This window comes from Callospermophilus lateralis, chromosome X (genome assembly GCF_048772815.1).
Source record: "Callospermophilus lateralis isolate mCalLat2 chromosome X, mCalLat2.hap1, whole genome shotgun sequence".
Lineage (NCBI taxonomy): Eukaryota > Metazoa > Chordata > Mammalia > Rodentia > Sciuridae > Callospermophilus > Callospermophilus lateralis.
The window spans coordinates 23142834-23170561 of NC_135325.1; the positions used below are offsets into that span (position 1 = coordinate 23142834).

Here is a 27728-nt window from a genome sequence, read left to right on the forward strand (position 1 = left end):
TGTATTTCCTACACCAGCATTGGATAACAATTAAACTCTGAGATATCATGATAATTAGTTATTTTAGGAACCTTTTTGAAGCTTTGAAAAGTAAATCTTACAAAAGCAAATAGAAAGGAACATTAAATGAATAAATAAGGTGTTCATTTTAGGTTTGTCATTTCTTTTGAAAGGACTGACTAACTTGACTATTTCCTCTTAGTTTAACAATTTATCATTGCAATTATCCAAATTATGATTTTTCTAATAAATAATTATAAGGATGCATTAAACTTTAGAAAGAATATTTTCATAGATTAAAGACAATATAGTACCTGGTATAAAGGACATTGAATAAGGCACTGGAAAATTTGTGTTCTATTTCTTCTTGAATATAGCTTGCTTTCCTATATGATTGGACAGGTACATAATACCAATATTTCCAAAAAGTATTCTTTTCAATTTTTAAAAATGTTTATTAGTGCTTTGTAATTATAAGAAAAGTGTTTTATGAAGTGCTTTGTGCAGAATGAGGAGCAGAGAGACCTGTGAATCACAATAAACCATGTCCCCATTCTCAGAAAAGCAAAGTGTATATTATCATTATATTATGCTCTATGAGAAAGCTTGTAGTAAACATGGCTAGATAATCTCATTTGGCAGCTTTCTTTCCATACTTCTGGCCCTTCAAATCTTCCCATTTGCAAAGCACAGAGTAACACCCTGTACATGGTTGGGTGGATAATATCTCTAAATTCCTTCCAATGATGAATCAATAGGTTTCTTAGTTCTAAATTCCCTTCCTCCATAGAGTTATCTTACTCTCTCTGCCTTCTGTAGTTTGGGAATACATTTTAAATATACCATTCTATTTTTTTTCTTTAACATAACACACAATCTAATTACACTTTATAATTTAAATTTAAAATCTCCATGAAGCTTAAAAGTGGAGGAATATTGTAGGGGTGAAAGTGTATTTTTATTACTGCTCTTATTTCTCTTCTTTGCTGTTTAGTAGTGTTAACTTTGCTTCTTTGTTCATAGAATGGGTTTTTCTTACCTGTAAAGGTAGCAAGAGATTAATATATAGAACAATTGTGTATATTTGTTGAAATAGATTTATTCATATTTTGTGAAGTTGATGAATGTTACTTACCCATTGTATGACTTAGACAAAATTCTTAATCACCCTACTTTTGGTGAAATTTGTCAGTTTCATTCATCCATTTATGTCACTATTATTTACTAAGTCCATACTTTGTATCAGGCCCTATGCAGACTGTGTATTTAAAGATGAGCAATATATTGGGCTAGGGATGTGGCTCAAGCGGTAGGCTCACCTGGCATGTATGCGGCCCGGGTTCGATCCTCAGCACCACATACACACAAAGATGTTGTGTCCGCCGAAAACTAAAAAAATAAAATAAAATATTAAAAATTCTCTCTCTCTCTCTTTTTTTTTTAAAAAAAAGATGAGCAATATAGACATGGTCTAGCTTTTCATAGGTACTTTCTGGACTGGTAGACCATAGTAAAAATATAAGTAAAGAACTAATATATTTGGCTCACACTGGGAACATAGTAATTTGATTACTACTATTGTCATCATATTACCACTGAAATACTTAGGTATTTTTGTCTAAAAATATTTAAATATCTAAATTATAAATACCTAATTGCTAATAGTACAACCCAAATACCTAAGTAAAATCTCTCCTATGATTTTTATGTATTTTTAATTTGTATTTTGTTTATTTATTTTTATGTGGTGCTGAGGATTGAACCCAGTGCCTCATATGTGCAAGGCAAGTGCTCTGCCACTGAACCACAACCCCAGCCCTCTCCAATGATATTATTACTCTATCTTGACTGAATTGTCACAGATGTTGTTTAAATTTAAGAAAACAATATAATACCTTGAGTACTTTTTAATCAAAATTACAATGAAATAACTTGATATGTGATTTGTTTTTATGTTAGAATATACTGAATAAATAATATAAGGATGATTGTCATGTTTCATTCAATAATCATATCTTTGGTTAATAAAACCCTTTTTTGTGATCAATTATTTTATTTGCTATTATGACATTTACATTTTTCTCCTTTTCTCCTCTCATTACTAGATTGGTCACACCAAGGTTGTACTTTTGGAGCCAAGAATACTGTTCAGTAATAGTCCTCAAGGCTTAACAACTTGGAGGAAAGCCATATTACACAATGTAGGAAAAAACCATGCTTACTTCAAGGTACTATAGAATTTTGGTCATTTCTTATTTGAATCAGATCATATTATGATTTGATTTAATTTGTTGGTGCCATGAATTATATCAGAGTAATGCTTTATTCCCTATAAATAGATTTATGCTAATTTTAGACATTATATTTACGTAAGAATTTTCTGAGTACCTTTTAATTCACAGAAAAATGGTTTACTCACTTCCTTACTTAGTTACTCCCTTCTTGTCTACTTCAGTTTTTACTTTCAGGTATTTGATTTCACTGAGAAATATTTTTAAATGTTTAAATATACATTATAATTAATTTACACTTTATATTTAGTTATGTGATTTTACTTTTCTCCTCATTTGCAGGACTTATAATAGCTACTGAGACATAAATTGAGGCAAGTCTGCAGATAGTCTTTATATAATTGTTGCTCCTTATTTAAATGGAGGGAGGGGATAAGTGGTGATGTAGTTGTTTTATTTTTGCTAAAACAAATACATTAAACACCACCCCAAATAGTGGTATTAGAGATTAACATTTAAGATTTTTCATTCAAGCTTTATATTAGCATGTCTTTTTCTGCCCAAATTAATTCTTGCCCAAATAAACAAATGAATAGATCCTTTTTCTACCATGCTTATTTCAGAATTTGTTCTTACCTGGATAGTCTATTTGTCCTCTTCTCCAAAGTATTTTGGCCAATTTCCCTTTAAATTATTCTGACTTTAAGAATGATAAATAGGTTTAAACCGATCTCTAACAAAGCACAACCAAAAGCCTTATGACTTTTTGAAGATGAAAATGATATCTTAGATATTATGCATTCTATCAAGGAGATATAAAGAAGAGATTACTTCAGCATCCTGCCTCTCTGCTAACTTTGCTTAAACTTTGCAGTATCAGGGAAAAGAAAGCTTTCAATGTTGTATGTACATACAATGTTGTCATGGTCTCTAACAAATATATCTCAGTCTTCTAAATTTTGCAGCTTTAATTACTACAACCACTATAGAAACTAGTACAGAGATTCCTCAAAAGACTAGGAATGAACCCACAATATGACCTAGCTCTCACACTCCTTGGTATTTATCCCAAAGAACCAAAATCAGCATAATATATAATACATGCATATTAATGCTTATCACAGCTCAATTTACAGCAGCCAAGTTATAGAACCAGCCTAGGAGTCCTTCAATAGAAGATTGGATAGAGAAAATGTGGTTTATATACATAATGACATTTTACTTAGCCATAAAGAAGAATGAAATTATACCATTTGCTGGTAAATGAATGGAACTGGAGAACAATATGCTAAGTGAAATAAGCCTGATGTAAAAAGTCAAGGGTCAAATGTTTTGTCTTGTATGTGGAAGCTGGAGAAATAAGGAATTTAAAAAGGGGGAATCTCATGAAAATAGAAAGGAGAAGAGTTGGGTAGAGAAAGGGGTACCAGGAAGAGGGATGGAGAGGGGCAGAGAGTGAAGAATGAAATTAACCAAATTATGCAATGTGTATGTATGAAAATATTACAATTAATTTCACTTTTATGTATAAACACAATTCATCAATTAAAAGCGAATTTTAAGAAAGAAAATAGTTGCAGTTTTGAAGGCATTTGAGGTGATAAACTTCATCATCCTATTTGAATTGGAAGGTGCCACTATTGAAGTTTCTTTTTAATGAATGAGGGCTGCAATTCCTTCATGTAGTCCAAGCTATTTGTGTTTGATATTTCCAAACAACATTATAATACCTTATTTCCTATGTCCAGTGGTGTGGATGCTTTCCTGTGAAAGCTTTGAAGCAATAATTTTAGGGATAATGTAGCATTTCTGTACATTTTTAATTACAGGTTTGTGACCAGAGTCTTTTGCCCACCATTAAGATTATTCCATCAAAAGGAATAATTCCATTTGGGGGAATAACTATTCTTAATATCTCCTATACACCCACTGTGGCAGAAAAATTTGATACAAGAGCAAAGGTATGTTTGTTTATATATGTGCCTCTCTATATATGTATTTTGTACTTTTTATATGTCTATATGGGTTTGTTTGGTTCTTTAAAATATGCACAATACTAGTTATAGTATTATAAAATATGCACGCATTTGTTTTTTTTTTTTTTTATTGGTTGTTCAAAACCCTACAAAGCTCTTGACATATCATATTTCATACATTAGCATACATTAGCTTCAAGTGAGTTATGAACTCCCTTTTTTACCCCAAGTACAGATTGCAGAATCACATGGGTTACACATCCACATTTTTACATAATACCATAATAGTAACTGTTGTATTCTGCTACCTTTCCTATCCTCTACTATTCCCCCTCCCCTCCCCTCCCATCTTCTCTCTCTACCCCCTCTACTGTAATTCATTTCTCACCTTGTTTATTTTCCCATTCCACTTACAACCTCTTATATGTAATTTAGTATAACAATGAGGGTCTCCCTCCGTTTCCATGCAATTCCCCTTTTCTCTCCCTTTCCCTCCCACCTCATGTCTCTGTTTAAAGTTAATCTTTTCTTCCTGCTCTTCCTCCCTGCTTTATTCTTAGTTGCTCTCATTATATCAAAGATGACATTTGGTATTTGTTTTTTAGAGATTGGCTAGCTTCACTAAGCATAATCTGCTCTAGTGCCATCCATTTCCCTGCAAATTCCAAGATTTTGTCATTTTTTAGTGCTGCGTAATACTCCATGGTGTATAGATGCCACATTTTTTTAATCCATTCATCCATTGAAGGGCATCTGGGTTGGTTCCACAATCTAGCTATTGTAAATTGTGCTGCTATGAACATCGATGTGGCAGTATCCCTGTAATACGCTCTTTTAAGGTCTTCAGGGAATAGTCCGAGAATGGCAATAGCTGGGTCAAATGGTGGTTCCATTCCCAGCTTTCCCAGGAATCTCCATACTGCTTTCCAAATTGGCCGCACCAATTTGCAGCCCCACCAGCAATGTACAAGAGAACCCTTTTCCCCACATCCTCGCCAGCACTTGTTGTTGTTTGATTTCATAATGGCTGCCAATCTTACTGGAGTGAGATGGTATCTTAGGGTGGTTTTGATTTGCATTTCTCTGACTGCTAGAGATGATGAGCACTTTTTCATGTACTTGTTGATTGATTGTATGTCCTCCTCTGAGAAGTTTCTGTTCAGGTCCTTGGCCCATTTGTTGACTGGGTTATTTGTTATCTTATTGTCTAATTTTTTGAGTTCTTTGTATATTCTGGATATTAGGGCTCTATCTGATGTGTGAGGAGTAAATATTTGTTCCCATGATGTAGGCTCCCTATTTACTTCTCTTACTGTTTCTCTTGCTGTGAAAAAACTTTTTAGTTTAAGTAAGTCCCATTTGTTGATTCTTGCTATTAACTCTTGTGCTATGGGTGTCCTATTAAGGAATTTGGAGCCCGACCCCACTATATGTAGATCGTAGCCAACTCTTTCTTCTATCAGACGCAGAGTCTCTGATTTGATATCAAGGTCTTTGATCCATTTTGAGTTAACTTTTGTGCATGGTGAGAGGAGGGGGTTCAGTTTCATTTTGTTGCATATGGATTTCCAGTTTTCCCAACACCATTTGTTGAAGATGCTATCCTTCCTCCATTGCATGTTTTTAGCCCCTTTATCAAATATAAGATAGTTGTAACTTTGTGGATTGGTCTCTGTGTCCTCTATTCTGTACCATTGGTCCACCCGCCTGTTTTGGTACCAGTACCATGCTGTCTTTGTTACTATTGCTCTGTAATATAGTTTGAAATCTGGTATCGATATACCGCCTGATTCGCACTTCCTGCTTAGAATTGCTTTTGCTATTCTGGGTCTTTTATTTTTCCATATGAATTTCATGATTGCTTTATCTATTTCTACAAGCAATGCCTTTGGGATTTTGATTGGCATTGCATTAAACCTATATAGAACTTTTGGTAATATTGCCATTTTGATGATGTTAGTTCTGCCTATCCATGAACAGGGTATATTTTTCCATCTTCTAAGATCTTCTTCTACTTCTCTCTTTAGGGTTCTGTAGTTTTCATTGTATAAATCTTTCACCTCTTTTGTTAGGTTGATTCCCAAGTATTTTATTTTTTTTGAGGATATTGTGAATGGAGTGGTTTTCCTCATTTCCATTTCAGAAGTTTTGTTGCTGATATACAGGAATACCTTTGATTTATGTGTGTTGATTTTATAACCTGCTACTTTGCTGAATTCATTTATTAGTTCTAGTAGTTTTTTTGTAGACTCTTTTGGGTCTTCTAGGTATAAAATCATGTCATCCGCAAATAATGATAATTTAAGTTCTTCTTTTCCAATTTTTATGCCTTTAATTTCTTTTGTCTGTCTAATTGCTCTGGCCAGTGTTTCGAGAACTATGTTGAATAGAAGTGGTGATAGAGGGCATCCCTGTCTTGTTCCAGATTTTAGAGGGAATGCCTTCAATTTTTCTCCATTCAGAATGATGCTAGCCTGAGGCTTAGCATAGATAGCTTTTACAATGTTGAGGTAAGTTCCTGTTATCCCTAGTTTTTCTAATGTTTTGAACATAAAGGGATGCTGTATTTTGTCGAATGCTTTTTCTGCGTCTATCGAGATGATCATATGGTTCTTATCTTTAAGTCTATTGATGTGGTGAATAACATTTATTGATTTCCGTATATTGAACCATCCTTGCATCCCAGGGATGAATCCTACTTGATCATGGTGCACAATTTTTTTGATGTGCCTTTGTATCCGATTCGCCAGAATTTTATTGAGGATTTTTGCATCTAGGTTCATCAGGGATATTGGTCTGTAATTTTCTTTCTTTGAGGTGTCTTTGTCTGGTTTCGGAATCAACGTGATGTTGGCCTCATAGAATGAATTTGGAAGAGCTCCCTCTTTTTCTATTTCCTGAAATAACTTGAAAAGTATTGGTATTAATTCTTCTTTAAAAGTTTTGTAAAACTCCGCTGTATACCCATCCGGTCCTGGGCTTTTCTTGGTGGGTAGTCTCTTGATTGCTTCTTCAATTTCCTCCATTGATATTGGTCTGTTCAAATTGTGTGTATCCTCCTGACTCAGTCTGGGCAAATCATATGTCTTAAGAAATTTATCGATGTCTTCACTATCTTCTATTTTATTGGAATATAGGTTTTCAAAATAATTTCTAATTGTCTTCTGTATTTCTGTAGCATCTGTTGTGATATTGCCTTTTTCATCCCGTATGTTAGTAATTTGAGTTCTCTCTCTTCTTCTCTTCGTTAGCATGGCTAAGGGTCTGTCAATCTTGTTTATTTTTTCGAAGAACCAACTTTTAGTTTTGTTGATTTTTTCAATAGTTTCTTTTGTTTCAATTTCGTTGATTTCCGCTCTGATTTTAATTATTTCTTGCCTTCTGCTGCATTTGCTGTTGTTTTGTTCTTCCTTTTCCAGGGCTTTGAGATGAAGTGTGAGCTCATTTATTTGTTGGTTTTTCTTTTTTTTGAGGAATGACCTCCAGGCGATGAATTTCCCTCTTAAAACTGCTTTCATTGTGTCCCATAGATTCCGATAAGTTGTGTCTGTATTTTCATTTATCTCTAAGAATTTTTTGATTTCCTCCTTTATGTCTTCTGTAACCCATTGATCATTCAGTAACATATTGTTCATTTTCCATGTGATATAGGATTTTTCCATCCTTCTTTTATCATTGATTTCCAGTTTCATTCCATTATGATCAGATAAAATGCATGGTATTATCTCCACCCCTTTATATTTACTGAGGTTTGCCCTATGGCATAATATATGGTCTATTTTTGAGAAGGATCCATGTGCTGCTGAGAAAAAAGTATATCCACTTGATGATGGTTGATATATTCTATATACGTCAGTTAAGTCTAGGTTATTGATTGTGTTATTTAGATCTATAGTTTCTTTATTCAACTTTTGTTTGGAGGATCTGTCCAATGGTGAGAGAGGTGTGTTGAAGTCACCCATAATTATTGTATTGTGGTCTATTTGATTCTTGAATTTGAGGAGAATTTGTTTTATGAACGTCGCAGCACCATTATTTGGTGCATAAATATTGATAATTGTTATGTCTTGTTGGTGAATGGTTCCTTTTAACAGTATATAATGGCCTTCCTTATCCCTTTGGATTAACTTAGTCTTGAAGTCGGTTTTGTTCGATATGAGGATGGCCACACCTGCTTGTTTGCGAGGACCGTGTGCATGGTATATTTTTTCCCAACCTTTCACCTTCAGCCTGTGTATGTCTTTTCCTGTCAGATGTGTCTCCTGGAGGCAGCATATTGTTGGATTTGTTTTTTTAATCCATGTTACCAGTCTATGTCGCTTTATTGGAGAGTTTAAACCATTAATGTTTAGAGTTACTATTGCTATATGGTTTGTACTTCCATCCATGTTTGATTATTTGTCTCTCTCTCTTTTTTTTTTTTAAATTTAGTTTATTTCTCCATGATTAGCTTTCCCCCCTCCGTCAGTCTTTACTGGGGCACTTCCCACTGTTGGCTTTGGTTATTGTTTCTCATTTCTTCCTCGTGTAGTGTTTTGCCCAAGATATTCTGCAATGCTGGTTTTCTGGCTGCAAATTCTTTTAGCTTTTGTTTATCATGAAAGATTTTTATTTCGTTGTCGTACCTGAAGCTTAATTTTGCTGGATACAGAATTCTTGGTTGGCATCCATTGTCTTTCAGTGTTTGAAATACGTTGTTCCAGGATCTTCTCGCTTTCAGTGTCTGAGATGAAAAATCCGCTGTTAACCTTATTGGTTTACCCCTGAATGTAATCTGCCTCCTTTCTCTTGTAGCTTTTAATATTTTCTCTTTGTTCTGTATATTGGATATCTTCATAACAATGTGTCTTGGCGTTGGTCTACTTTGATTTTGTATGCTCGGTGTTCTGTATGCATCTACAATTTGTATATCTGTTTCCTTTTTTATTTCTGGAAAGTTTTCTGTAATTATTTCATGTAGTAGATTACACATTCCCTTGGTTTGAATCTCTGTGCCTTCCTCTATCCCGATCACTCTTAAATTTGGTTTTTTAATGTTATCACATATCTCTTGGATGCTTCTCTCATGATTTTTGACCAGCCTATCAGAGTTGGCTAGACTCTTTTCAAGATGATATATTTTGTCTTCATTATCTGACGTTCTGGCTTCTACTTGCTCCACTCTGTTAGTGATACTCTCATTTGAGTTTTTAATTTGGTTTATAAGTTCCTTCATTTCTAAGATTATTGTCTGATTCTTTTTTATAATCTCTATCTCCTGATAAAGATGCTTAACTTCTTCTTTTATCTGTTTTTGTAATTCGTTCTCAATGTGTTCTTTTGCTGCTTGAATTTGCTGTCTCGTATCCTCTTTAAGGTTCCATTCCATCTGTCTAAGGTATTCCTTGAGGTCTTTATATGACCATTTTTCTGATGAATCTATATTCTCCTGGGTATTTAGGCCTTCCTGCATTGTTTGTACTCCTTTCCTTCCTTGCTTTTTCATATTGCTTCTTGTTCTGTTTGACTACTGAGTTGTTGATTACTCCTATAAATTTATTTGTAATTCCCGGCAGGTCTCCTTTCAGCAGAATTTTGCTAGAAGTCCCTCAGCAGGCTGTATGCAGGTGAATTAATGGTCCTCTCTGCTCCCGTTCCTGCAGAGGCATTGAAAGTGCTGCCTCCTTGCCGGCAGCCATGTTGGGTCCCCCCCACGCATTTGTTTTTAGAAAATGTATTTTAAATTTCTTATTGGGAATGGAGTTTAAAGTTAATGACACTAAAGGTCAAATTTTTAGATTTCTATTATTTTAGAAATTGAATTAGCTCTAAAATATGTCATTGTTAGAAATATAAAAAGGCAAACTTACATAAATCATCTAATATAAAGTTGTATAGCAGAACTTGGAGACAATTTGCAGAAAATATTTCTGGTGAAAGTTGATGATGGAAATTTCTACATGAAATGAATACCTTCCATTAATGTGGGACACTTTCACTTGCAATTGCAATATTTGGCATCTCTTGAGTTTTGACAAATCCTCACCAGTCATAGAGAAAAGAATGGCCTTTTTCATGGCATTACTTAGGTTGCTCAAGGGAAAAATAGTCAATGATAGGATGCTAATTGATAACTATATGAATTGTATGCAAATTCAATACAATATAACATCTATATTTTATTACATAAATTGTTTTACTACTTTATTTCTAGGAATTATGTAAATGAAGTTACTAATTTTAGGTACTTCTGTAAGTGCTCATTAAACAAAATAAAACATACAGGACCAGTTTGTGTAAAATTTCATTCAATTGTAAAACACAAGGAATGGAATGCTTTTTATCTTCAATTCAGTGATCAGATGTGTGCATTTAGCTTAAAAACATAGTATTATGTATACTGTCATGAGATGGAAAAGGAGTAGTTTCATACATATCTTCCACTTTATCTCTCAATGTACCATAGCAATTAATGACTAAGAAATATGTAGTTTAAAGTAATGAACACTGATTTGCCTGGCCCGAAAATAAATAAATAACCTAAGAATGTTATCTTATTTTTATAAATGAGTATGTGTTGACAGACATTTATAAATTAGATATTGTGATATGTGATATGAGTCTTGGGCAGAATATTTTTAAACATAATATTCTGGTAAAAATAAAAAGTAAGAATTGTATTAAAATTCCACTGCATTTTAGAGGATTATGCTTTCTTTTTAACAACTCTTATCTTTTTAACATTATAAGTTTTATTTTTTCTTCCATTTAACAGTCACATTATACATCAATCTCTTGTATATGCTAAAGACACAATGTTGAACAAGATAATCAGGGTTCTTGATTTTGAAGAGTTTACAGTCTGGTGGAGATACATGAAAGTCAATAATTAAATTATGAATTATAAAAATATATTTTAGAAAATAATGAAATGGAAAAATGCCCCAGGCTAAGAGACAGGAGAAATATATACCCCAGGCTTAACATAATTGGCAGGGTTTCTAGAGGAAGATACATCTAAAAGACACCTAAGTTTGAGAATCAGCCAGATTAAAAGGATGATAATGGTGTAGAGAAGGAGAAAAGGAAAGAATATTTAAGGAAGTTCAAACAGCATGTGTTCAGACTTGGGGAAGAGACAGAGCTTTAAGATATATATGAGAAACTTAAAGTTTAGCATGACTGAATTTATAGACTATATGGATGATAGTAGATGAAAGACAGAGATCTGTGTGAGTTTTAGGTCATACAAGGCCTTTATCAGCATTAAGAAATACAAGCTTCATTTTAAGAGATAGGAGTTTTAACCATGAAGATTTCACAATGATATTTACATTTACTAGAGATTGCTTGGGTTTTAGAGCAATAAGCTAGAACTGACAAGACTGACTGCAGAGTTATTAGTCTGATGAAAATGTCCAGATAAGAAAAAACCTGGTGTTCTCAGTTTTTGAAGTTTCCTCCATCAGAAAATCAGATTCTAGGAAAATTCTAGTCAAATTTAGGAGATTAATGCTTAGGGCTTGGTGATTGAAAAGGGATCATATATAAGTGAGGGGGTGAGTCAAGGTTGAGGCAGATGGTGGCAACATTCAGTACAAGACAGAATGATAGAATAGTAGCATTTTTTATATGTTTGTTTGAGTTTGAGGCAACTTTCAGATCACATAAAGATGCCTAAGTCAGTTACACACACTGTGCATATTAGTCTGAATGCTAAAGATAAATCTTAGAGATGGCAGAGAATTTTTCTAATGTTGTTGTGAACATATAGATGAGTGTAAGTGGATCAAATATAAATCATTATGTGAGAAGTTAGATAAATTTTGGAGGAAGTTGAATGAAGGGAATATAGAGACAGGTGAATTGGGGCTGCTCAAGGGATCATAATCCATCACAGGCTTGGAATTATCTGCTATTGTGATATTCAGAAAATATTGGCTTTGTAAATGAGTGAGAAAGGGATGGGGAGATTATGGGAAAAAGAAAGATGAATGAACGTATGGTTTCAGAAGTCATGTATTTATGAGGGGTGGTATTATCCAGAGGGAATTTTAAGTCTCTGGAGATGAGAAGGTCAAGAGGCCAATGGGATAAGGGTGGTAAATGAGGAATAATGTACATTTGTACATTCAATGGAAATAATGATGGGGGAAGTGAGTAAAAGGAAGCCATGAATGTTAAGACTTACAAATGGGTTAATCAATGAAAAGCATGTCAATTTGTAATATCCTCTGAATAATTAAGTTATGCTTCTTAAGATTTTAGTGAAATATTTTATGTATTATATACTCTTTCTATGGGAAGAACTATTTTACTTGGTCTCCTGTTTTTCTTTAATTTTGAATAATCCATTGAGATTAAATTAAAAAAAAATTACAGAGTTGCAATAAGGTCTAGTCAAATGGGTAAAACTCTAAAGTCAAATTTACAAACCACCAACTGATCCCATTTGAGAGTTTTAATTGTTGAACACTGTTAGGTGTATCAGTTCTGCAAAACAAATACGATGATAATTGCCAGAATAAGTTTGTACATTTATATTATGTCACTATTATTTAAGTTATAAAGTTTTTTGTAAATGCCAAGAAATTCCTCAGCAATATATAATTATATTTTAATGTGGTTTCTGCAATGTGTTATATTTCTCTTAAATAAGGTTGCTATTCGCCATGGAAATATCATAGACCTTAGGATTGGTGGATCTGTTGAGATTGCTAATATTGAAATAAAGCCGGTGAGTATGTTGCCCATTTGTGTGGTCAGTTTTTAAGTATGGTGACTTTTATTTGTTATATACATCCTGAATTAGCTCATTTATGTTTAAAAATATTTTACTATGAAGTAATTTGACATAAAAATTAACATAGATAATATATATATATATATATATATATATATATATATGATGTAATAAAATATTAAAAGAATTTTTAAGAATTCCCCACTGAACTAGGTATTAGAACACTGCCAGTATGATTAAAATAATCTGTAGACTTCATCATGATCCTATACATCATAACAGATAATCACTTTCCTGTAATGACCACATATGTATAAATCACCTCAATCATTCATTTGTTTGTTCGTTTTTGAGCTTTACAAATAAGACAGACTGTTTGTAGCCTGTTTGTAGTTGATAGTAATTGAACATTGTGTTTCCAACATTAATTTAATTTGTAACTGTATGTTATTCATTGTCATTGCTATATAATTGTTTCTTGTGTTGATATACTATAGTTTATATACTTATTCTGTTGGCCATCCAATTAGGTGTTTCTTCTTGTTGTTAATAAAATTACTTTAGCTGTGCCCATTTATATGCATATATTAAGAAATACATATACAAGGGCTTCTAAGAATAGAGTTCCTAAGACATATAATTTGTACATGTCTGGATTATCAAGATAATTTCTGAAATTTCTTCTTGAATTGCCATTGCTTCACATTCCATTGCTCTACAAATTGGATTGTCAGATTTGAATTTTTGACGATCAATTGTGTATGAAATGGTATCTCATGATGTTCTCAATTTATATTTTCTGAACTGTAGTCACATTTATTTTGAAATTATTGTCTGTACACCAGTACAATTTTGTGCTACAGTTGATAAAGTACATAAACACATACACACACACTCACACACACACACACACACACACACACACACACATCCCTTTTTTCTTGGCCCATCCTTAGGAGATGTTGAGAGCCACAGCCGAAGGGGCCCCAGCAAACTTTCAGACTGCCAGCTGATGATTGGCTCACAGCGGCCCCAGCAACATCTAGCTGATTGGCTCCTCTGCGATGATGCTCATTGGACTGTTTCCCTGCCCTTTCAGGCCATGGAGCTGCTCATTGGGGGACTTTTTTGACTCCGCCCACACGACCCAACCAATCGGCCTCAAGAGCAGGAGAATTGTGGGAGGTGGACAGGCTGGTGGTTGGAGGAGTGGCTTGTGGGAAGCCGGTGGTGGCAGTTGGGCTCTGAGGGTTTTTCCTGAGGAGCGGTTTTGTTTGGCGTGTGTGGTTCTAAAAATAAAGTTAGTTTCTTTTGACAAGTGGCTCCTGAATTGTGCCCAGCCAGACTGCGGCATTTGGTGGCCCGTACATGGACGGACCATGGTTGAGGATAATAGAACTCCTAAATAATTAATTGGAAAATTTAATTGTACTTTATCTATTGCTATCTCTAGATTATAATTTTTTTAATAAGTTTGTAAGTGTGGCATAACGTTCTAGCGATGTGTTTTTAGCTTTGTGTGCCAATAACACATCATCCATATAGTGAAATATTTGTAGTTCAGGATTTTGATTTCTAAGTGGCTGGATTACTTTGTTAACATAAATTTGACACATAGTTGGGCTGTTAGCCAACCCTTGAGGGAGTACTTCCATTCATATCTCTGATCAGGACCTTCATGATTCAGTGCAGGAATAGTAAATGTAAAACGTGGACTATCCTTAGGATTAATTGGAATTGAAAAAAAACAATCTTTAATATCTATAACTAAAACATACCAAGTTTTTGGCAAAGCAGACAATTGAGGAATCCCCGATTGAGCAGGTCCCATTATAACCATCTCATTATTAATGGCTCTTAAATCTTGCAATAATCTCCATTTACCAGATTTCTTTTTGATGACAAAAATGGGAGTATTATGGGGAGATACAGAAGGTTGTGTATGTCCTTAATGCCACAGTCTGGCTGGGCATAATTCAGGAGCCACTTGTCAAAAGAAACTAACTTTATTTTTAGAACCACACACGCCAAACAAAACCACTCCTCAGGAAAAACCCTCAGAGCCCAACTGCCACCACCGGCTTCCCACAAGCCACTCCCCCAACCACTAGCCTCTCTACATCCTACAATCCTCCTGCTCTTGAGGCCGATTGGTTGGGTCGTGTGGGCGGAGCCAAAAAAGTCCCCCAATGAGCATCTCCGTGGCCTGAAAGGGCAGGGAAACAGTCCAATGAGCATCACCGCAGAGGAGCCAATCAGCTAGATGTTGCTGGGGCCGCTGTGAGCCAATCATTAGCTGGCAGTCTGAAAGTTTGCTGGGGCCCCTTCGGCTGTGGCTCTCAACATCTCCCCCTCTCTGTTTAAACAACAAGCATGTGGCTTAGGGACCGTGCCTGCCTTAGGTTGTTCAATAGTACATATGGTCCTTACCTGTTATCGGATGAGCTGACCTCAAGGCGTCAGCCTCTTGTCTTAGGTTGGTACCATTGCAATTGGATCTTACCCGTCACTGACTACTGGTCCAGTATACAGCCACACCTGTGGAGAGGTCTTTGTACCAGCGGGGGGGTGAGGTTCTTTGCCTCACCTCTGTTGACCCCCAAATTTTAACTTGGTATCTTTGCTAACGGTGTCATTGCTGGTATAATTTTTCCAAGGGCTTCTTGCATGGAGCCATCAATTGGCTTGGTATTGTGACATTTTTTTTCCTCCTCTTCTGATTGTAGCAGATTATTTATGGTGTTTTTGTAAAAACCACTATGGTCGTTATTTAAATTAAACAAAAGGGGGAAATGTTAGAGTCTGTAAACAAGTCAGGATGGTGCCTGGCATTTTGCCAGAGAAATGTTAGGGTCTGTAAACAAGTCTGGATGGCGCCTGGCAAAATGCCAGAGGGAGTGGTTTGTGAAGTAACAAAAGCGAGCCATTAAGTGTGGAGATTCCTTATTGGTTGACTGCTGTATCTATTTTATGCTAATTAAGATAAGCTGTGTGGAATGTATAAATACCACTCCTGTCCTACAATAAACGGCTCCCACTCCTGCTGTATCAATCTATGCAAGTTATTCGTCACCCCTCGGTTATTCTGCTGCAGCCAGGCGGGCTGCGGCAATCCTTTATGAATAAGATCTGGTGTTATCCACCCAAAGAAGCTTTCTTTGATTCTTAAAAGCAGGCCTGTATGCTTCTCCTTCATTGTGACATTTACTAGATGTTATGAATATGAACATACATATTTATTACATTTTATGAATAGAACTCTGGGAACATCTCTGTCATAACAGTTGTCATATTATTCTTGGGTCACCTGTACTTTTGATTTTGTTTTCTCATGCCACAGCACCTTGCACTAAATTAAAGTGAGCAGCAGTTAGTGATTAAAGAGGTAATGTGGCTGCCTCAGGTAGGGACTTACTTCTAGTCTGTCCTTTAATGGCATCACCAAAATTCTAAGGTCTGGTTTTAATTTATAATTTTTCGCCCTCTGTTATTAAGTGGTGAAGGCATGATAAGTCCAGACAAACTGACAGATACTAAGTTAGCTTGTCCAAGGCTTTGGTGATTCCTGAAGATTAGATCCAGTAGTTTCCAGAGTGTTTTATTCCATTGCTATTGTATTACTCCTTGAAAAAAATAGATAATATTGAGACTTCTATTACTTTATTTCTTCATTCTAAAGTCATTTGGTGCATGCTTTGCATGTTATAGTACAGTTTAATGGTTTATGGGACTTTGGATTAATATGTTTATCAAAATGCCCTTAATATTTTGAATTTTAGATGTAGTTGCCTCTTAAAAATAGTATTTTAGCATCACCAGATATTTTTAAAAATGCATTTAATAACTACTAGCTAATGGCTATTTAATTGAATATGTATCTTGGTAACAATTAGGAAATTTTATCCAAATTAACGTATTAGCAAGATAAGAATGGGATAAGAGAAGTGATTTTAAAAAATTTTATATATATATAGATCAAATTTTCATTATCCATTTTGGACTTTATAAATTTTATATGTAGAATTTTACATGGGCTGACACTTTAATTTAAATGACCAGTAGTCAGTTGAGCTTAATTTAGTATTCTCCTCAATATTGCAATACTCCTGCCTTAATTTCCTTTTAACGTTCTATGTAATTCTTTTGCTAAAGAACTGTAGGGTATCTATAGTAATTCTACCATAGGGAGAATTTTGTGATGTGGGTTCATGCTTGGTATATGAGCTGAAGTTCAGATATATTGGATAAACATTCTTTATATATTTAAGATAGGTATTAGGTGCTAAAGATACAAAAATGAATCAGGCTCTTGTAGGAGATTCAGGTAATGTAAACAGACTATGTGGTCTCACAAAAGTCAATATAAGGAATAGAAGTGATCATGTGCACAGTGTGCTTAATTGTGGTTTATCTGACTGAGGTTTGATCACTGTATAACATTTTATTAGGCAATTAATAGTTAGGGAAGGACCTTTCTAGCAGAAGAGGCATCACAAGACACAGAAAGGTGAAGCATCAGGTGCTGGTTAGAAATGACAAGTCATGTTGCTTGCTGAAATATTAAGTGCTAAGGTGAGAGTGGAGCTAGTTGAGGCTGTAACATGAGGCAGGAAAGGTCAGGAGGAGTTTGATGACCTTGCTAATGAGCTCATATGTTGTCCTGTAGTTGGTGGGGTACCATAAGATTTTAAGACAGGCAGTGAAATGATCAGTCTCTCAATTAGTTTAATAGTGGCTTAGTTATAGAGAGAAGAATTTGAGAAAGTTAAAATCTGGAAACTAAATGAAAAATTTAGTCTTCATCCAGTTAAAATGAGGGTAAGAGGTGAGGAAGGATACAGAATTAATGGAACGTGGTAATTGATTATATATAGGAGATGGGAAGAATAAATGACTAATTTTTTTAGAGTTCTCCTTTGATGTTATTTTCTTTGATAAACATAAAAACATAATTTTGAGTAAACATAATTTTGAGTATATATTTTTCATAAGCCATTACTATGTTTTTTAATGATTGTTTCTTTTTAAATTTTAGAATGTATTTAATTTCCATGGCACTTATGTTGGTGCTACCCAAATTATTCCCTTTGTAATAAAAAACAAAGGTATAACACGTGCCATAGTGGACTTTGATTTTAAAAACTTTCCAGATTTTTCAATGGATTTTAAGGACAAATCAGGTATGCATTTTGTGCCATAATTGTGTTATTGTAAAGCAAAATTATTCTAAATTGCCCTGAAGTGAAATTGTTAAAATTTTAAGTCAGGGGCAGTTATTTCACATATATTTTTAATGATTCAATGTGTGATTTTCTTATACTCTGACTCATCATTATTGTATTTCTAGAAATGTATCTATTTGAATTGTAGAATCTTTGGTGACACATGATATAACCATACTTATTAGTTGGCATAATTCAGTAATTTAAATATTACATGTAAGTATATACTATAAATGAAAATAAAATTATCAGTTTTTATTTTTGGTAGTTCTGAGGATTGAACCTAGGTCCTTGAGCATGCTAGACAAACACTCTACTACTAAGCCATATCCCCAGCCTTTAATTGTTAGTGTTAAATGCTCAAGAATTTTAAGTAAATGTCTCTGGAGAGTTCCCTCTGTAGGTTTATTCATGTAATAGGTCTCTTTATATTAAATTTGATTTAAACAAAATATGCATTTTTATAAGTGCAGTTCATCTGTTTACTCCAGGAGTTGACAAACTAAGGCCTATGGGCCATGTCTGGTCTAACACCTGTTTTTGTAAAGTTTTATTAGAACACAGACACACTCATTTGTATATTTTTAATAGCTGCCTTTATGTTATAATGGCAGTTGAATAGTTGTGATAGAAAACATATGTCTTATAAAATCTAAAATATTTACCATCTGGGCTCCTACAGAACATTTCCTCTCCATTGGTTGAGTCATTTCTTCTTCAATGAATATTGATTGAATCCCATTTACAGGCTACATACTAGACTTTGAGTCTGCGAAGATAAGTGAGACATCTTAAATGTCCTTAAGAAGTGAACAATAAGTTTGTGTCAGAATCTCAGAAGTAAACAGATGACTCACTCAGAGGATTTAACTGAAGAGAATTTAATAAAGGAATTATCTATTGAGGTTTGGGCAGGATTAAAAGAAACCAACAAGGGAAGGTAGCTGCTGCCACCTCTAGGCTTGAAGGAGCAAGAAGAAATCAGATATTATTGCAGTCTAGTGGAAGGTCAAACTGTAAGAGGAGCCAATCCAAAAGTGGTATAGTTATAAAGAAATGAAGTCATTGCCAGACCTCCAACTAAGGCAGTGTTGATGTGGGAGCATAGACATTTGATCTTTCTTTCACCCTCCTACCCTGTGATATTTTGCTGGTGCCTTTCCATGATGAAACCCAACCAGGGGCAGAAGACAAGGTAGTACATAAGTTAATTTGAATAAAAATCAACTATTTATAATAAAATTTATTCTTAAAATGTCCTAAAATTTAAACATTATAAATATTTTAATAGGTCAATTCTCTTACCACTTATTGATTTTCAAAATGATCACTTTAGGGTTGATTATTTGATAGAGTGATTTATGGGAAAGGAAATGCTGGGATATATTTGGGTATGACCTCACCTTGTCTTTCCAGTTATCTCTCCCATTACATTAACCATAGGCTGTCTCTGCTGGAGCCATGTTGTATTATTACACATTTTCTTTCACTGAGCTTCCCTTCTCCTAGGATGATTTCATTCTCTTTCTGTTCCTCGAGATGCCACCTTCTGTTATAAACTAGTTTCAACCTCTTGAGTCCTGTGAATTATTAGTCCCTTCTGCACCCTACCCAGTTGGTAAAAATCAATTTTTTTAAGGATTGATCCATAGGACATTGTGTAAGTTTTGTTATAGCAATAACTGAATTCTGTCTAGTATCAGAGGGAGCTGTGTACATGTTTATACATGTATCTACTAGATGGTAAGCTCTATGAAGTTAAAGAGCACACTGAAATTTTTGTTTTATTCTAGAGCTGTCTGATATGGTGCTATGGGTTTAATACTCAATCAGAAAGTATTTATTGAAGCAAGCTTGAATTATTATATTTTATAAGCTGTATGTTTATGTATACTCCAAATTGACTTGTGAATATTGATTTAAATCATCCATTTAATAGTTTCTATGTTCTAGATACACATCTATTCTAGATGGTTATTCTTTGCTATTTTTACTACACTACAAATAATATAGTGGTTTTATTCATTTGTTTGTTAAATGGTTTTCCCATCATGCCAAGGGTATATGAAATTGAATGGGAACAAGAGAATGAAATAAGTTATTAAATTTTATTTCCAGATAGGAACAATCGAAATTTGTAGGATTTTTCAAGTTAATCAGAAAACTTTAGGAAGAAAATAGGATTTTTATAATTGTTTAGATGAGAAGTTCCAGTGCAACTTTCATTTAATCATTCAGGAATTTATTTAAGTGTTTATCATTTTTTATCCTGAAGTTTGCATGAGTGTGGTACAATTGTTTCTGCATCATTACCTAATGATTTTGTTCCTGGAATCATTCCATTTTTTTAAAGAATTTTTCTTGTTATTTATATTATTTTAGTTGACCTTTCTGAGATCTATTTCATAGCAGAATGATCATAGTTAACAATAATTTCAGGCTGGAGTTGTGGCTTAGCGGCAGAGCACTCGCCTAGCACGTGTGAGGTTTGATCCTCAGCATCACATAAAAATAAATACATAAAGGTATAAAAAAAATAATGTATATTTCAAAATAGCTGAGAGTAAATTTCAAATGTCTCATCACAAAGAAGAATGAGTAAATGAGGTGATGGATATATGGATCTTGCCCTTTATTCCTTTCCGTATTTATTTTTGAATATGACTGTATTTCGTGAATTTTGGAGAGCTTTTAAATGGATTTATTGTCTCTGATTTTCTGACTGAATGAATGTTGCAAGTTTGGATATCAGTTTTGCTGATTAGAATCTTAGTATTAAGAACCATCTTACCTAGCAACTTCATGTAGCCCTTCCCAGTTATGTCAATACTTGCTTTGCTTTTTTGATTGTTATGAATATATTCATGAGATTTTTCTAATTTCACAGTTTTCTATTAAATAATGCTCTTTAGATATGTATCTGGCTGTGTTGGGGATGTGGCTCAGTGGTAGAGTGCTTGCTTGGCATATATGAGACCCTGGGATGGATCCCTAGCATGAGTTTAAAAAAAAAACAACTAATATATATTTGGGTGCTATATTTTATATGTACTTTTTCCTGTCTTATAGGAGAAGTCCCAAGCCCTGCAGTTCCTGGTATATATTCCTTGGAGATAGAGGAAAACACATCTTTGGAATGTGGCATAGCATTTTCTCCCAAAGAAGTAAGTTCAGGTTTCTACTATTCAAGAGTAGTAGAATTATAGATAATTCTAGCCAAAAACCTATCAAAGATCATCCAAGTTCTGTGTATAGTGGGTCTTTTTCTGGTTAGTCAGCATGCTTAGGTGTACTCTTGAATTCAGTAAAATGGTTACTAGCAGTATCTAGTATGCTTACAGAGTCTCTCAAAAGGAATAGAGGACACATGCAGGGACTCTATGATTGTATAATCTTTTGCTATGCTCTCTGGAAAATTCAAGATATGATGTGTTGTGCAGGAGAGGAAAAGTTTAAGCTTATCAAAGAAATCACTTATACTCAAGCCAACTTGTGCTTTACACTTATGGTTGAATGGTGTATGCTTAGTGCTTTACAATCATTACCTGAAATTAATAAAGACATGTTGTAAACACTTAAGAGGGGTTGCTATAATATTTGTTTTATATTGTCCCCTTGGTGTTTAGTGATTTTCAAAAAACAAACTAAATCAAAGAAAAACCTGGGAGGAAGTGATACCACTGGTTAAGTTTCAGGAGTGAGCTCTGGTATGCTTTTGTTTCAGAGGTTCTAAAATAAAAGTGCCAAGGAGACAGTTTCTCTATATACATACTGTGGGAGGGTACGCTGCTGGATCATTCCAAATAAGAATCAAACTTCTGTATGACAATCAGAGTGTAAGATGTATATGTAAAACTGTTAAACAAATATTCCACAAATTGATGCTTTGTGATCTGAAAGTGAAAATAGCATTGAGTAAGTCAAAGTAATAAAAATCACTATCTTTAATGTTACATTTTTTTACTAATGTAATTTTTTACTCAGATTGAAATGTTATTTTAGGAACAATGATAGCTATTATTGAGCTCTCAGGAAGAAAAAGTAAAGAACTTATGGACAAGTTCAGGTGATTAAATTTTGTCATTCTTAAGTATGGTACATTAATTGGGATAAGTTTTGTGGGTTTGCGCACCTATGATTCATGTGGGGTGATATTGTCCTCAAGGTCCATTCTTGGACAAGCACAGTGGACGAGGTGGCAAAGGCTGTTTTTCTAACATTAAAACAAATGAAAATTCTTTTATATCCAACATTAAGTGTACTCAGATGTATCCTAAACTATTCATTTTCCATAGGTTTAGTGTAAAGTAATTATTTGTACTGATTCCTGAGTAGTGATATTTAGGTAGGTACAGTTTAGCAAGATTGCCAAAAAAGGACGCAACATCTTTGATTAAAAAAAAAATCATCCCAAGGATGTTTTCCTTCAGTCTAATTTAGGCTATGAAGTATTATCAAATGGAAATATTATTATTTAGGTTTTTCTTCTATTTTTTCAGTGAAGGATATTTTGGTACATTAAATGTTGTCAAATTATTTCAATATTTGTTAAATTAGGCAAAATCTCATTTGTCTATCTAATTCAGACAAAAAAGCATAATTAACAAAAGTAATATGGAGAGCTTCAGAGGATATTTATATTTTTAATTTTATATTCTTCTAATATCTTCCAAAAGCTACTTTCTCTCTCATATATCTTTCTCTCTCATATATCTTCCAAAAGCTACTTTCTCTCTCATATATCATTTGCATGTTTTATTAGAATAAACTATATTTTAATTTCTTTTTTTTATTGGTTGTTCAAAACATTACAAAGCTCTTGACATATCATATTTCATACGTTAGATTCAAGTGGGTTATGAACTCCCATTTTTACCCCAAATACAGATTGCAGAAACACATCAGTTACACATCCACATTTTTACATAATGCCCTATTAGTAACTGTTTTATTCTGCTACTTTTCCTATCCTCTACTATCCCCCCTCCCCTCCCCTCCCATCTTCTCCCTCTACCCCATCTACTGTAATTCATTTCTCTCCTTGTTTATTTTCCCGTTCCCCTCACAACCTCTTATATGTAATTTTGTATAACAATGAGGGTCTCCCTCCATTTCTATGCAATTTCCCTTTTCTCTCCCTTTCCCTCCCACCTCATGTCTCTGTTTAATGTTAATCTTTTCTTCCTGCTCTTCCTCCCTGCTCTGTTCTTAGTTGTTCTCATTATATCAAAGAAGACATTTGGTATTTTTTTTAGAGATTGGCTAGCTTCACTAAGCATAATCTGCTCTAGTGCCATCCATTTCCCTGCAAATTCCATGATTTTGTCATTTTTTAGTGCTGCATAATAGTCCATGGTGTATAAATGCCACATTTTTTTTTATCCATTCATCTATTGAAGGGCATCTGGGTTGGTTCCACAGTCTAGCTATTGTGAATTGTGCTGCTATGAACATCGATGTGGCAGTATCCCTGTAATACACTCTTTTAAGGTCTTCAGGGAATAGTCCGAGAAGGGCAATAGCTGGGTCAAATGGTGGTTCCATTCCCAGCTTTCCCAGGAATCTCCATACTGCTTTCTAAATTGGCCTCACCAATTTGCAGTCCCACCAGCAATGTACAAGTGTACCATTTTCCCCACATCCTCGCCAGCACTTGTTGTTGTTTGACTTCCTAATGGCTGCCAATCTTACTGTAGTGAGATGGTATCTTAGGGTGATTTTGATTTGCATTTCTCTGACTGCTAGAGATGGTGAGCATTTTTTCATGTACTTGTTGATTGATTGTATGTCCTCCTCTGAGAAGTGTCTGTTCAGGTCCTTGGCCCATTTGTTGATTGGGTTATTTGTTATCTTATTGTTTAATTATTTGAGTTCTTTGTATACTCTGGATATTAGGGCTCTATCTGAAGTGTGAGGAGTAAAGATTTGTTCCCAGGATGTAGGCTCCCTATTTACCTCTCTTATTGTTTCTTTTGCTGAGAAAAAACTTTTTAGTTTGAGTAAGGCCCATTTGTTGATTCTAGTTATTAACTCCTGTGCTATGGGTGTCCTATTGAGGAATTTGGAGTCTGACCCCACAGTATGTAGATCGTAGCCAACTTTTTCTTCTATCAGATGCCGTGTCTCTGATTTGATATCAAGCTCCTTGATCCATTTTGAGTTAACTTTTGTGCATGGCGAGAGAAAGGGATTCAGTTTCATTTTGTTGCATATGGATTTCCAGTTTTCCCAGCACCATTTGTTGAAGATGCTATCCTTCCTCCATTGCTTGCTTTTAGCCCCTTTATCAAATATAAGAAAGTTGTAGTTTTGTGGATTGGTTTCTGTGTCCTCTATTCTGTACCATTGGTCCACCCGCCTGTTTTGGTACCAGTACCATGCTGTTCTTGTTACTATTGCTCTGTAGTATAGTTTGAAGTCTGGTATAGCTATACCGTCTGATTCATACTTCCTGCTTAGAGTTGTTTTAGCTATTTGGGGTCTTTTATTTTTCAATGTGAATTTCATGATTGCTCTATCTATTTCTACAAGAAATGCCATTGGGATTTTGATTGGCATTGCATTAAACCTATAGAGAACTTTGGATAATATCGCCATTTTGATGATGTTAGTTCTGCCTATCCATGAACAGGGTATGTTTTTCCATCTTCTAAGATCTTCTTCTATTTCTCTCTTTAGGGTTCTGTAGTTTTCATTGTATAAGTCTTTCATCTCTTTTGTTAGGTTGATTCCCAAGTATTTTATTTTTTTGAGGATATTGTGAATGGGGTGGTTGTCCTCATTTCCATTTCAGAGGATTTGTCGTTGATATACAGGAATGTCTTTGATTTATGCATGTTGATTTTATATCCTGCCACTTTGCTGAATTCATTTATTAGCTCTAATAGTTTCTTTATAGACCCTTTTGGGTCTGCTAGGTATAGAATCATGTCATTTGCAATTAGTGATAATTTAAGTTCTTCTTTTCCTATTTTTTATGCCTTTAATTTCTTTTGTCTGTCTAATTGCTCTGGCTAGTATTTTGAGGACTAAATTGAATAGAAGTGGTGAGAGAGGGCATTCCTGTCTTGTTCCAGATTTTAGGGGGAATGCCTTCAATTTTTCTCCATTCAGAATGATGCTAGCCTGAGGCTTAGCATAGATTGCTTTTACAATATTGAGGTATGTTCCTGTTATCCCTAGTTTTTCTAGAGTTTTGAACATAAAGGGATGCTGTACTTTGTTGAATGCTTTTTCTGTATCTATCGAGATGATCATATGGCTCTTATCTTTAAATCTATTGATGTGGTGAATAACATTTATTGATTTCCGTATATTGAACCAGCCTTGCATCCCAGGGATGAATCCTACTTGATCATGGTGCACATTTTTTTTGATGTGCCTTTGTATCCGATTCGCCAGAATTTTATTGAGGATTTTTGCATCTAGGTTCATTAGAGATATTGGTCTGTAGTTTTCTTTCTTTGAAGTGTCTTTGTGTAGTTTAGGAATCAGGGTGATGTTGGTCTCTTAGAATGAATTTGGAAGAGCTCCCTCTTTTTCTATTTCCTGAAATAACTTGAAAAGTATTGGTATTAATTCTTCTTTAAAGGTTTTTTAAAACTCCGCTGTATACCCATCCGGACCTGGGCTTTTCTTGGTTGGTAGTCTTTTGATTGCTTCTTCTATTTCATCCATTGATATTGGTCTGTTCAAATTGTGTGTATCCTCCTGACTCAGTCTGGGCAAATCATATGACTTAAGAAATTTATCAATGTCTTCACTATCTTCTATTTTATTGGATTATAAGTTTTCAAAATAATTTCTAATTGTCTTCTGTATTTCTGTAGCATCTGTTGTGATATTGCCTTTTTCATCCCGAATGTTAGTAATTTGAGTTCTCTCTCTTCTTCTCTTCGTTAGCATGGCTAAGGGTCTGTTGATCTTATTTATTTTTTCGAAGAACCAACTTTTAGTTTTGTTAATTTTTTCAATAGTTTCTTTTGTTTCAATTTCATTGATTTCTGCTCTGATTTTATTTATTTATTGCCTTCTGGTACATTTCCTGTTGTTTTGCTCTTCCTTTTCTAGGGCTTTGAGATGAAGTGTAAGCTCATTTATTTGTTGGTTTTTCCTTTTTTTGAGGAATGACCTCCAGGCGATGAATTTCCCTCTTAAACTGCTTTCATTGTATCCCATAGATTCCGATATGTTGTGTCTGTATTTTCATTTATCTCTAAGAATTTTTTGATTTCCTCCTTTATGTCTTCTGTAACCCATTGATCATTCAGTAACATATTGTTCATTTTCCATGTGATGTAGGATTTTTCCTTCCTTCTTTTATCATTGATTTCCAGTTTCATTCCATTATGATCAGATAAAATGCATGGTATTATTTCCACCCATTTATATTTAATGAGGGTTGTCCTATGGCATAATATATGGTCTATTTTTGAGAAGGATCCATGTGCTGCTGAGAAAAAAGTACATCCACTTGATGATGGTTGATATATTCTATATATGTCAGTTAAGTCTAGGTTATTTATTGTGATATTGAGTTCTATAGTTTCTTTATTCAACTTTTGTTTGGAGGATCTGTCCAATGGTGAGAGAGGTGTGTTGAAGTCACCCATAATTATTGGGTTGTGGTCTATTTGATTCTTGAACTTGAGGAGAGTTTGTTTTATGAACGTCACAGCACCATTATTTGGTGCATAAATATTGATAATTGTTATGTCTTCTTGGTGAATGTTTCCTTTTAACAGTATATAATGTCCTTCCTTATCCCTTTTGATTAACTTAGTCTTGAAGTCGATTTTATTCGATATGAGGATGGCCACCCCTCCTTGCTTATGAGGACCGTGTGCGTGGTATATTTTTTCCCAACCCTTCACCTTCAGCCTGTGTATGTCTTTTCCAATCAGATGTGTCTCCTGGAGGCAGCATATTGTTGTATTTGTTTTTTTAATCCATGTTACCAGCCTATGTCGCTTTATTGGAGAGTTTAAGCCATTAACGTTTAGAGTTACTATTGATATATGGTTTGTACTTCCAGCCATGTTTGATTATTTATCTTTTTTTTTAAATTTAGTTTGTTTCTCCATGATTATCTTTCCCACCACCCTCTGTCTTTACCGAGGCATTCCCCACTGATGGTTTTGGTTATTGTTTTTCATTTCTTCCTCGTGTAGTGTTTTGCTCAAGATGCTTTGCAATGCTGGTTTTCTGGCTGCAAATTCTTTTAGCTTTTGTTTATCATGAAAGATTTTTATTTCGTTGTCGTACCTGAAGCCTAATTTTGCTGGATACAGAATTGGTTGGCATCCATTGTCTTTCAGTGTCTGAAATACATTGTTCCAGGATCTTCTCACTTTCAGCATCTGTCATGAAAAATCCGTTGTTAACCTTATTGGTTTACCCCTGAATGTAATCTGTCTCCTTTCTCTTGTAGCTTTTACTATTTTCTCTTTGTCCTGTATATTGGATATCTTCATAACAATGTGTCTTGGCATTGGTCTACTGTGATTTTATGTGCCCGGTGTCCTGTATGCATCTACAATTTGTATATCCGTTTCCTTTTTTATTTCTGGAAAGTTTT

At 34.4% G+C, this 27728-nt stretch overlaps 1 protein-coding gene across 1 annotated transcript in view; it reads left to right on the forward strand.

The window, feature by feature from the left end:
• Positions 1 to 27728, forward strand: part of Cfap47 (cilia and flagella associated protein 47) — a 421187-nt gene that overhangs the window by 59864 nt on the left and 333595 nt on the right. The window contains exons 17-21 of the mRNA XM_077107522.1: positions 2106 to 2228; positions 4061 to 4192; positions 12846 to 12923; positions 17965 to 18109; positions 21221 to 21315. Coding sequence (XP_076963637.1) covers positions 2106 to 2228; positions 4061 to 4192; positions 12846 to 12923; positions 17965 to 18109; positions 21221 to 21315 — 573 coding nt within the window. The remainder of the gene's footprint in view (positions 1 to 2105; positions 2229 to 4060; positions 4193 to 12845; positions 12924 to 17964; positions 18110 to 21220; positions 21316 to 27728) is intronic.